This window comes from Strongylocentrotus purpuratus, unplaced genomic scaffold (assembly GCF_000002235.5).
Source record: "Strongylocentrotus purpuratus isolate Spur 01 unplaced genomic scaffold, Spur_5.0 spur5_contig_845, whole genome shotgun sequence".
Classification (NCBI taxonomy): domain Eukaryota; kingdom Metazoa; phylum Echinodermata; class Echinoidea; order Camarodonta; family Strongylocentrotidae; genus Strongylocentrotus; species Strongylocentrotus purpuratus.
Window position 1 is genome coordinate 387,343 of NW_022145552.1, and position 12,757 is coordinate 400,099.

The following is a 12,757-nucleotide window of genomic DNA, read 5'->3' on the forward strand; positions in this document are numbered from 1 at the left end:
GTCTCATAATGCTAAGGCTTATTGAATAAAAGTAAAATAAAATTATTGAATGCCACCCATATAACAGAAATATCCCTCACCCACATCTCTCTCTCTCTCTCTCTCTCTCTCTCTCTCTCTTTCTCTCATTCTTCCTTGCCCTTCTCTCACCCCCTTTCTCTATGTACATTTTCATTTCATCATCGCAGTTGTACCGTCTAAGCTGTCTTTTGTGCTAAACACCTGATGATTGGGGTTGTACTGTTTTTTTGTTGTCCTCGAGTTTTAAAGGGTTAAAGAAACTTATAATGTTTTGGTTTTCACAATTTAGGGATGAAATGTACAAAAATGTTTAATCTTCATTTGTCTCAACTCAGTTGCTATGCTGCCCTCTTGTGTATCATAGGCGGTTAATTTAAAAGTACGACAAGAGTCAAGATCAAGGGAGCAATGTCTCGGAAAAGAAAGTCTTTTAGCAATATTTTAACTTCACCTGAAGACAGGGAGGATCAAGAAAACAAAAGGTATGCGGAGGTTTCAGTTTACTTCATTATATATACTTCTTACCCTTTAAAATGTGATTTATTTAGGAGCAATTTATTAGGTTATCCCACACGTTTACATCTAGGCCTATGTAGGAAAATAACGCACTCGGGCAAAACGGACTGGAGTGAGTGGCACTTTTTGCCGTGCAGCCGCGCCATCATAGACACGGGGGTACTATCTAGTCTGATTCGTCAGATCCCGATGCTGCCGGGCCGTGCGGAGCGAGCAAAGCGGCATTAATGGGGTAGACTTGTGTGGATGAGAAAGAAAAAGTCTGAGATGAATGAAGAATAGGAGAAATAACGGAGAATGGGCATTTTCATTTATTTTATGATCAAGATCGGATAGATTCTACATAGCATAGGTCTATGGATCTGGGGCCCGTTCCTAGAAACCGTCATAGGTCTAACTTCTTGACTATCACATTGAAACGTGTGTTATAGAATTAACACGCGTTTCAATGGGATAGTCAAGAAGTTAGACTTATGACGGTTTCTAGGAACGGGCCCCAAGGGATAGTCTAGAGACTAGACTGAAAATTTCTGTCTCTTTTGTTTGTTAGCCTCTTATTTGGAATTGGGTAGGGTCGGCTCCTCTCTTTACTTAGACACAGAAGCCGACCGTAGGGTCTCCTGTGCAAATGTTGTCCAAAGAGAGGAGCCGACCCTAGTCACCCTACCCAATGAAGAGGCTAACCAACGAAAGAGACAGAAATTTTTGGTCTAGGTTTAGTCATATTTGTAAATATTTAATAATTGATGTCGATAGATAGATAGATAGATAATATTGTTGTATAGTTCATTTTGTTGTTGTTGGTTTTTTTGTGATGACTGATGTGTCTAACTATGTATTCATGGTAATCGTCTCCTTACTCGGCTCAGCTCAGCCTCGGGCTCTATCGTGCTGTCACATCTGTTTTCTCTTAACTTAATACATCTGTCATTAGCTTGGTGATCTGCTGCTACTTTTATTTGGAATGCCGGTGGTGGCTCAAAGTTGGCATTGGTTAAAGCATGTGTTGCAGTAAATATCAGAAGATCTATGATATTTTCATTTCCCCCAGATATTTCTTGGACCCAGAGGCTGTGAGTCGCCATCTGTTTTGCTCCATCTGTCAAGAAGTATTCACAGAGCCTCAGAGAGCCCCCTGTGGTCATAGCTTTTGTAAAGAGGTGGGTTTAAATTGATACAGGAATTTTCATCAGTTTTGAAGATGATGTATCAAAACATTGGTTTTTGAAACAGGCATTAAACGGAAATATAATTTTTATTTTATGTAAGGTTAAATTAAAGAAGTGTAGGCAAACTGCATGTAGTAATTTGTAGTTGATACAAACCTATGAATTTTAACCTTAAATAGCTTACAGATGGTTGAGGTGGGTGCCAGGTCGTAAACCATACAGATTTTGTTTGTTTGTTTATTAGAATAAAAGGAGAAATTTTCTTGACAATAGGTAGATGTATATTGTACAAAGATAAAGGAGCAGAACAAAAACAAACAGTACCAGCATATAGGACCATTTTAAGTGTTGTAAGATTTGAGATCACCAAATGGTGTCAGTTGATTAATAAGTACTTATTCTTTACAGTCACTTCAGGTTTTTTTATTTTCTCTGTTTCAGTGTATCTACACATGGCTGAAACACAAGAAGAACTGCCCAGAAGACAGGTAAAGGCCCTTGTAACACACAAATTGGCTTGATATGCAATGTATATCATACAAATCTAATGCTTCTCCAATCTTGATGCAATTATTTTTTTAAATTTTATCATGCATTGTTTGTATCTATCTATAACATGAAATTACCATTTTACTGTAAGGTCATGATTGATTGAAGGAGATGGGGGGTGTTTCACAAGGTCCTAAGTTGAACTTACCGGTATCTCTATGTTGGACTGAACAATTATGGAAAGCTGTTAGCATCTTTGATTTTTTTTGTAAAAGTTATTTTAAAGGCATAAATATCCCTATTTTCTAGGAGATTTCATGTTCTTGATGTGGAATTTATGAAAATTCTAAATTACTTGAATTTTTGCTTTTGAATATATTTTATAGTTAAGTTTGACTTGGGACCTTTGTGAAACACCCCCATGAAGTCAAATATGATAGTGGATTCTTTTTCCAGTAGAGAATGTCATATCACAGTCATTGATCTGTAATGTTTATCGATACGTATCAAAGAACCCCAGAACAACCAGAATTATTAGAAACTGAGGGGGGGGGGGGGGTATCATTACCCTCCCCCTTACACACACACAACCTTCACAAACACAAACCTTCACAAATACAAATTGCACATAAGTTTGCAAACAGAGAGGAAATAAGCAAGAAAAAGGGAGAACCATGAAGATCTCAAATTTTAATATTTAACAAAAACAGGGATAACTAATTTTAAAGAGTGAAAGTCCTAATGTAAAAGTTTTAGAAATGGCAGCTACACATTTTTTGACCGACGGAAATTAAATGGGGGATATTACTCCAAGCTTTGCTCCACACCTCATTGTAACAACAGGCCTGTTTAAGGTTAATCCATACATCTGTGGATTAACTTGTTTTTAAATCTCAAATCATTTTTAATCCTGTTTTTCTTGCAGGCGTCCCTTGAGACGTTCAGACTTACATTATGACTTCATCATCGCTAACGTGGTTGGTGATCACACGGTGGCTTGCCCTTTTCGTCGGAAGGGATGCGAGTACGTAGGCAAGCTGGATACAATCTCACTGCATCGCAAGTCTTGCGCTTTCAACCCTGGTAACCTCCCCTCTTTTCTTCACAAGGAGAAGAACATCCTAAACGAAATACAACCAACTACTCCAGGTATGTCTGTTCTCATCGGGCCTCACTCTCACTCCCTCAAATAATATGAATTTCATTCTGCAAATGTGCAAATGCTTGTTTTAAGCATACATGCCAACTGTTCAGATTAAAGAGGAACATTCCTCTTTTTGGGAGAAGATAATTATCATTTTAATGCAGGTGTTCCTCTTCCTGTACAAATTTGTCTGTAGTATTGAATAGGAGAGTTAGGATTGTTCCTCTTTTTTTTTTAAATAGCATAATTTGTACAGATTTCTGATTTTCAAATGTTGGCATGTATGTTTAAGGGACTTGGTAACATTGTTCAGATGGGAGAAAATGGTGCTAAGGTAGTGATTTCACGGCTAGATGTACACTTAAAAATTATCTGAAAGTTTGAGTGAAAATGGACCATTTATAATGATCTAATAAAATAACAAAAAAAATGATCTGATTGATTCTTTTATTCCACCAACTATATTATTTCAGTTTGATTACATTTAAGGGGAATGTAAAATCGCCACAAAGCAATGAATTGGCTCTATTATACCATTCCAGACATTTAAGTGTTGAATGATTTTTAAAAGCCTGTCTTATATTCATAGAAAAATGGTTGTGAAAATTCAAAAATGTTTGGGAGAATTAACTGTTAGAGGGTGTCGCACAGTGACGCCTTCAAAGAAAACCATAAATATCTTTGTGGTTTGAGAATTTGTTCATGATTTTGTACAAGTTAGAGGGTTAGTACAGTAGAGGGAATATAATAAGTAACATTTCATACAAAAATTACGCAGTTTTCTCATCAATCTTCGACAATGTTCCTGAGTCACTTTAAACTTAAAGGTACTGGTCAATTCCATTGCAAGGAGTTATACATGAATGACATGACCATGCAAAAGACGTCATCATTAGTGGCTTGTGAACCAGAAACCAGATTTGAATAAAAATGAAGAATTTTTAAATTTACCCCAAATGTTATTATTCTTGTCAGCTCTTTGGGAAAAACTGCTCTCATTCTCTTTGTGATAACCTCAAGGAACCCTTTATATGGTATAGAGTGCTACAATTCTCTCTTTTTGTTATTTTACAGAAGTAGAAAGTAGCGGACCTCCATCTGCAGAGAATGTCCTGTCACCTCTGGTACCAGATGATGACAAGTTACCTACGCCTGCAAAACCGTCGCTTAAGATGAGACTCTTCGTCAAAGGTGGTGGTCAGCGAGACCTCCTCTGCTCCATGTTCGATGACGGTACTAAACAATCATCATCAACATTGCCCTCCTCCTCAATGTCATCGTCATCGTCATCATCATCATCATCATCAGTGGCAGCTAAAGCGACAAAATCAAGAACCAGACGGAAAGCCGAACGTGATGTAGTCATAATCCTTGATTCTCCTTGAACACAGGTCCGTCAGTAATTGATTGAATTTATTTTGAGTGATGAATTATTTAGATAATTGATGGGTTATCATTCCGTGGGGTTGAGGAAATTTTTTTTTTGGGAGAGACTTTGTCTCCTATCGACCATAACAATGTTTGCTCAAATTTAGTTTAGCTTAAAAGGCATAGCACTGAATCCAATGACCGGGTTAATAGTAATTTGTAAAGCGCTTAGAGACATTTGTATTAAGCGCTATATAAAAATTAAATATTATTATTATTATTATTATTATTATTATTGTAGACCCAAGTTTATTAAATATATAAATGTGATGCCCATGTAGCGCGGGTAAAAAAAGGAAATCATGTTAAGCAAATATTTTGAAGAGAAGCAAGTGAAACAGGAATTATTCTGGTAGGGCACTATGTATATATATCTTAATTGCATACAAATCTGCAACAGATGATTTCATCTTTGTAGTAGAAGATCTCATACCAACTTAACATGGACGTTGTCATATTTTGTGCCCTAACCTCATGGAGGTTTTTTAATTTTCTTGTAAAGAATGTGTATGGTTAACATTGCCCATTGTATATATATAATGTCTTTAAAGTGTAGATATTATCATTTTTAAAGCACTACCGGTATAGATGTAAAACTAGATTCTTCTTCTTCTTATTATTTTATACATATATACTTAACATATTGTCATATCATAATACCGTCATATCATTATACTAGAAGAAAAAAAAATCAACTAGTCAAGACGTTACTTCTCCTTGTATGTATACTGATTATATAAGAAGTTTTTGATACAACATGAGTGTGCCAAAAAGGTTCAGCAAATCAGGAATGGAATTATTGATTCATAATCAGTTACATCAACCCTACTCATGTACAGATACTGTAGATATGTGACAGAAAAATATAGCATTAATTTTAATGAATTTGCACAGATGCAATGTCAGTTATAGAAAAGACCACTTCCCATCGAATAAACATACATATTATGGTACCTAACCCCCCTTTCAATTCCATTAAATTAAGCAATAATGACAATGTTAACTAACACTGTGAAAAGAATATATTTGATAATTTTGCAAGGCAGTGGAAAGTTAGGATTTATACAGAAGGTTGAACCTTTGAAGTTTTAAAGTGCTTTTTATTGATTTCATCCTGTGTTGGTAGTGATCCTAACAACTACATGTAAATATGCTAGGGACCGGAGCAAAGCAACAAACATTTAGAAATGTGGACAAATGTTGAAACCTTTATGTAAATTGAAGAGGATATATCAAATTTTATGATCGATTTGTAAAATTGTACAATGAATATATTATGTCATGAAAGCACATTTTGATAAATGGATAATTTTTTAAATTTTGAATTTGAACCACTATATTATTGTACAGATGTCAACATAAAAATATTTTATACCAAATTAATAAATACTGCAGTGCAGTTATGGTCTTGCATGTAATGTCTGGGAATGAAATCATTTGCATTTGGGATTTTATATCCCCCTTTTTTCTTATTTTACAACTTTTGCCCCCAAACTGACGTGAATATAGGAATAGGAACTTCCACACAATAATGAACTTTTTTCTGGGTACAATTTCTACCCTTGGCCCAGAAATATATGCCGTGTACCACAGAAAATGCAATAGCATAAAATCGGCTATAATCAAGGAATGCATTGCTGCTTTGCAGGTAACCATGAGAACTGCCTGGCATATCCCCAGAACAGTCCTTTTAGGGGCTTTCAGACATTTCAAGGACTCCCTTTCTGGCATAGTTGGGTAAAAAACATTTAAAACAAAACATTTGACGTATCTTTTGAATAGTCTGGAAGCTTGTCGCGAAACGGTCTGCCCTTTTTCACCCACTAGATTAGACCATCTAAGTTATTAACAAAAAGGTTGTTTGACCTTAGCAGTCAGGTTTAGCAACCAGAGACGCCAATGTGAGATTGATTTCTGCCCATCTACCCACGCACCAAGAGTATGAAGTAATACGATCATACATTACATTAAAAACAACATACACACACGTACAGTCGCACACACACACACACAGACAGCAACTTTCGTCAGGATTGTGCTTTCAGATTCCACTTTTTTTTCTTCTTTTTTTTGTGGTGGAGCGGTGGCTTTGGTTTTTGTGGTTTATATGTAAGTAAGCCACAGGGGTGGAGGAGGAGCACACATTTTCTTTTAATACTCGGATGTGATCCGATTTGACAGGTTTAACTGTTTGAGATTCGTTGGAGAGAATCAGTATATGAGAAGCAGAGAGAGAGAGAGAGAGAGAGAGAAGTTAGGAGCAAGAAACAAAAGAGGAATTGAGCGGGCGGTAGACCAGGCGGGATTGAGAAAGGACGGAGAGAGAAAGAAGAACATCCCTGAAAGTCTGAGAAAATAATTATGAGAAGATTGAGTTCCAGGAAAGGCGAAATGTGTGAGCTCTGCCACTATTTTTGTGATAGTATGGAAGAATTTCATATAAGACATCTCAGAAGAAAAGGACTGCTCTTCAAATATCCTCATATTCGAAATATGAAATTAATTAGATGAAGTGTTTGGATCAAATTTCATAGTACATTTGTGCGTACAAAGCATGTGGCTTCCGGCAAGACTCAATTTCATATAATTTTGGTGAATCGGAAGAGTTGATATTAATCGCAACTTATTTGTGGTTTATATCAAATACAGCTGTGTACATAAGAGAAAGAGGACCGCAAACTTGCGGTTGATTGGAGGGCTTGTATTGGATCAATCTCAAATCTTTATAAGACGGGGCCCATGATTGATATAACGCAAGCTTTATTGCTGTTAGCATATCGTATCGATATCATCCATATTTTAAAAGGAATTTATTTCAAAGGAATTCCAAGTCCGTGTCAACACCTAGTCACTAACCAAACAATGACACACATACAATCCTGATTCAGGCCATCCTTTGAAATGATTTTATAAGGACTTCTTGAAATCTAAACACATGTAGTGTCGAAAATAGTACATCTAAATCTTTTTGGAGAAAGGAGAAGGTCTGAACTAGATACTCCGTCATAAAACTCAATAATCTTCCGACTTCGCCATTCAAACTAAAACAAACAACACCTGCATCGGGCAACTACAGTTTATTATTACTATACTTTATTCATTTTCGATTAAACGTGGACTAAAAATGTAAAAGAGAGAAAACAGAACATGTAATTTATCACTTTTCTCAGAAGATGGGGATCAATGCAGCGATAGATATATATTTATACACACACAAACTCACCCACATACACACACCCACACACGCGCGCGCGCACACACACATGTAGCACTAGTACTGGGAATTTGATCAGTAACAGCTAAGGTAATATGAAAATAGAATGATAATAACTTCCGCAAAAGTGCTCATGATATTCTATTTCCTGAAACAATATACATGCAATTTCCATGATACAAATATATTGTTTAATGATTCATGTATTAAATGTTTCTCATATACAAAACTATGTACTGATCCGATGATAAAGAGTCATATAAAAAATAGTTTAAAGGCTTATCCCATCCTCTCCTTGATCGTCGTATGGATCCTTTATCAGAACCACAGCAATTTGGCTTTCGTTTCCATAGGTAGTTCTCGTAATTCGTCCAACTTTAATGCATACCCGTTTTGTCGAATGCCTAGACAAGAACTATTACATTCAACTGTTACAATTTCTGTATTACAATATTCAGAATACAGATTACATATATATATAACGTGTTGCTCGGTTGGACAAACTCAAATGTTTATCCGCCTTAACAACGCAAAATGTATGTAATCGGCATTCTGAGAGAGACAGACCTATAGAAATTCAAATACTGTACGTTACGAAAATGGCATATTCGCAGGTGCGCAAAATTACTAAATAGCTTTGACTTAAGCATTTTATTTGACAAGTAAATCATCAAACCTTATAAAAATATAGATATACATTAAACCTTTACCCGCTACATAATAAAAGTGCATGAAATAGTATATTTCATTACTTCTTCAAACTATTTACATACAAGCACATTATGAGGACACTTGATTATCCATTTGAAAAAAGTGATATGGGGGACACCCTTTATTACCCAATCAGTAAATAAAAGTAAACAATTTTTTCTTTTCACAAGCTTTGAATTAATGATGCTTGTATTATCCCGGCAGAAAAATCAACATACTGTTTATCTTACTCGTGATACGTAAACTCAGACATATTATTTGAACGGAGTACTTAGGCTAGTAAGAATTCACCTACAAGTAATGATTGCAATGCAAAACAAATGATCGAAGATTGTGCAAACTCTTAACTTTCTTTTCCATAATTTTGAAGACAAAAAAGAAATTTCTAAAAACGCTATGGAACTTTAATTTATATATCTTCAAACTAAGGCAATATGTTTTTTTACAATGACATCATACATACTTATTTACAACAAGCAAACATCACATGTTTAAATAGAATCAAATTATATATCTGTATTTACTTGAAAGCAGATTATAAATGCATTTCATGTAAATCATTAATTATCTTCATCTGATTAGTAGTAATCGCATCTATTTTCTTAGTTTTATCTTCTTCAACTTCTAGTCTGTATTTAACATAAACAAGAAAATGTCCCTATCATTTTCGTTGCTACATGTTTTATTAAATTTATTTACAACAGTTGCTTTATATATTTCAAATAAAGCATAATGAAGTAGTAAATTAATATTTGTAACATTTTCCTTTCCGTCATGAAAACTATATACAACATAAGTAATCATTAATTATCTTCATCTGATTAGTAGTAATCGCATCTATTTTCTTAGTTTTATCTTCTTCAACTTCTAGTCTGTATTTAACATAAACAAGAAAATGTCCCTATCATTTTTGTTGCTACATGTTTTATTAAATTTATTTACAACAGTTGCTTTATATATTTCAAATAAAGCATAATGAAGTAGTAAATTAATATTTGTAACATTTTCCTTTCCGTCATGAAAACTATATACAACATAAATGAGTGAGAATTTACCATTTCTACAAAAGGAGATACATAATAATATTTCAATAAAATTCCATAATGGATAAATATTTTCGCATTAAAAAAAAATGTGGTACCAGTTTTGTTATGATAACAACACAAGTCGTTTCTTTATGTTCCCATTTGAATAAATTAACAGGTGTTGGTAAAGTATTATACATAAATTTAAAGTGAATTGAATCAAGTAGTTATCACGAACATATTTCAATTTAAATAACTACAGAGGACCAGAAATCTACCGCCTTAGATGATTTTTGAATTAATTTCATGAGTTCCGTACAGATTTGTTTCACAGTAATACAATGTATTGATAACCCAAAACTATTCAAGTTCAAATTAGAATATATCATTGATTTACGTTGGTAATCATTAAAATTATCAAACTTGTTTACCATATTATATAATTTGCCTCCATCTTTGTTGTATAACGATTCGTATTTTGGCATATTCACATGCATAACCACCCACCACGATCATACTAAATAATTGTATCTGTTAATTCGTCGACTGTCAAAAATCTATTTCCTATCACCTTATCTACTAAAGATAATAACCCTGATTTTATCGAATATTTATACAACAATACTTTTCATTTATATTTGATAACATAATTTGATAATTATATTTCAAATCTTTCAGATTTGATAAAGTTACCTCAAATATAAATACCTTCCTATTCTAAGATAAAAACATCGGCTGAGAGGATGCCTAAATGTATACATTCACAACTATAACGAAAGCCATAATTTGCACAGTACTTTAGTGCCACGCCAAGGGACCCCATGCCATAGACCCTTTATTTCTAATCTTTTGACAGGGTAGCCCATTCACCAACAAGTAGTGGTCTTCCATGGGGCCCTGAATAAACAAGAACATATTTACATCGTTTATAACGTTTATACAGAGAAGTTAGACAAATTTAATAATACTCGTTTGCAAAATAAACATATTATGGGTGCCTTGGCGTGAACACGATAGTGTTAATAGTGAATTGATGTGGGCGTGTCTCCCAGACTTAAGTTACACCAGTGTAAACTGGTTTTATAACTAGATAGAATAGTGTCTAATTTGGTACTAATGAGGTGATCGTAGCCCCTGATTGGTCAATACCCTGTGACCACGTGATCTGAGATTTGCGTTTCGAGTTTACCGTCCTCATCAGTGTTCCGGAGTGGATTGGAGGGGGTCATCCGGATAACTGCCCAGTGTTTTACTCCGTCTATTAAGTTTGACATCGACCATGTAGTTCGATGGTGGAACATCACAACTGGTAGAAAAATATAAAACGATGACTTTAATTTAGCTTGTTTTATTTTACATGAAGTGTGCACATCCCATATTCATATGTGCATATACCGCATTCGTAAGCTGGGAAAATGTTTACTTTGTTATGATTCTTAATGTCATAATTTCTCGTAGGCCTATAGGTTAAACCTCTCTAAAAATAATCTTGCTTATCAAATTTTCAATGAAATGAAATCAATAAAGGTCAAGGTGTAGGTAAATCAAAAGACGGCTGGTTTAAATCATTAAACTATGCAACAGATCAGAATTCCACTCGTAACGAAGTGAGCCTATATATCTTCTTTAAAATTTAGATCTCCACTCTTCTGCAGTAAGAAAGTGCATTTTGCAACTCTTAGATCGCCGGAGAGGAGAGAGAGAGAGAGAGAGAGAGAGAGAGAGAGAGAAGAGAATGATAGGGAGGGGTGGGGTTAAGTACCTGCTAAGACGAGGTCCTGGACGACGTTTTTTGTCCTTCAGAGATCCCACATTAACTTCAGTAGACATACCACTAGACAAACTAGGTCTCAAGATTGGTCTCTCCTCCGGCCGTCTCTCCTCTGGTTTCGAATCTCTGCATACAAGGAAAAAAATACCGTGTATGATAATGTACACTATGCGCCCCTGGTATATTTTGTTCGGTCTTATAATTATATCAAAATAGCTGTATACAAAGGAACAGAAAGCAACGTATGATAAGAATGATCTACATGTATGTAGACAATGCTATTACTGACAAATATAGGCCCCCATATCACAGTATAGAAAGGAACCTAATCCATTATGATCCACGTTACAGGGGCCACATTATAATGTATAGGCTTAGTATGTTTTGTTTGGTCTGCAATCGTCAGAAGGAGGCCGTTAGAGCTACGTATTTTCAATGGCAGTAACATCCTTCTTGCAATTAGACAAAGCAATGAATTTTATTTCAAAGTAGATAATAATGTTTGACATTGTTTGCTTGTTGTTTAACAGCAATTTTTCACGACCCTGAAGCCAGACGCTCGTATATGGCAAGCCGTTCTAACATTTATTCCTATTTCTTGATAATCAAGAATTACCATTGCTTTACAACAGAAAATAATTTCTTGATATCAAGAAATAGGAATAAAATTAATATTCAAACGGCTTGCCATACGCTCGAACTACAGTGTACATTCTTTGTGAAGTAAATGTCATCGCATCTATACCTGCAGGCCATCAAATTCACGAGACCGGAGGTCTCCTTAATTAACATGATCGCAAAGACTTCTGTAAATTTAACCTGTGGCAATTTCAACATCATTCCCCTCCTCTCACATTGAAAATAATATGCGAACATTGCAATGACGCATTACATAATCCTAAACACGATTTCTATTGGATATAGGTATTAAATTGTCCTTGAGTTCAATTTTGGGGGTGTACGCAATCGTGTTCTCTATGGGTGCGTTTATTGGGTCTTGCCACTAGATGTATCGTACCCCCACTATCATACCCCACTATCGAACCCCACTATACGAAAGTGATTTGCTGGATGTCGCGTTTATCGTCTCTTCACGATTCAAAATAAAGGCCTTGTGTCTGCGCAGCTGTTTTTTCGCCGTTTGACCCGGGAAGCAGACAGTTTCTCGGAGGTCAACTACACACACATGCTTGTACACAACACATGGCGCCTTAGCCTCCGAACCGGAAATTAACCTGGGTGGTCCGATTTGTATGTGGGGTTCAAACA

General features: G+C 35.3%; 2 protein-coding genes across 2 annotated transcripts in view; one reads left to right on the forward strand and one right to left on the reverse strand.

The window, feature by feature from the left end:
• Positions 1–373: 373 nt before the first annotated feature.
• LOC105441318 (ligand of Numb protein X 2-like) lies at positions 374–4,978 on the forward strand. Its single transcript, XM_030991387.1, has 5 exons — positions 374–503; positions 1,589–1,697; positions 2,148–2,194; positions 3,121–3,344; positions 4,414–4,978. The coding sequence occupies exons 1-5, from the start codon at positions 430–432 to the stop codon at positions 4,722–4,724; spliced, it is 765 nt and encodes a 254-aa protein (XP_030847247.1). The 5' UTR covers positions 374–429; the 3' UTR covers positions 4,725–4,978.
• Positions 4,979–7,838: 2,860 nt separating this feature from the next.
• LOC115926584 (caspase recruitment domain-containing protein 14-like) overlaps positions 7,839–12,757 on the reverse strand; it is a 35,395-nt gene continuing 30,476 nt past the window's right edge. The window contains exons 12-13 of the mRNA XM_030991392.1: positions 11,480–11,614; positions 7,839–11,023 (exon numbers count right to left, since the gene is read on the reverse strand). Of these exons, the coding sequence (XP_030847252.1) occupies positions 10,915–11,023; positions 11,480–11,614 (244 nt within the window). The 3' untranslated portion in view covers positions 7,839–10,914. The remainder of the gene's footprint in view (positions 11,024–11,479; positions 11,615–12,757) is intronic.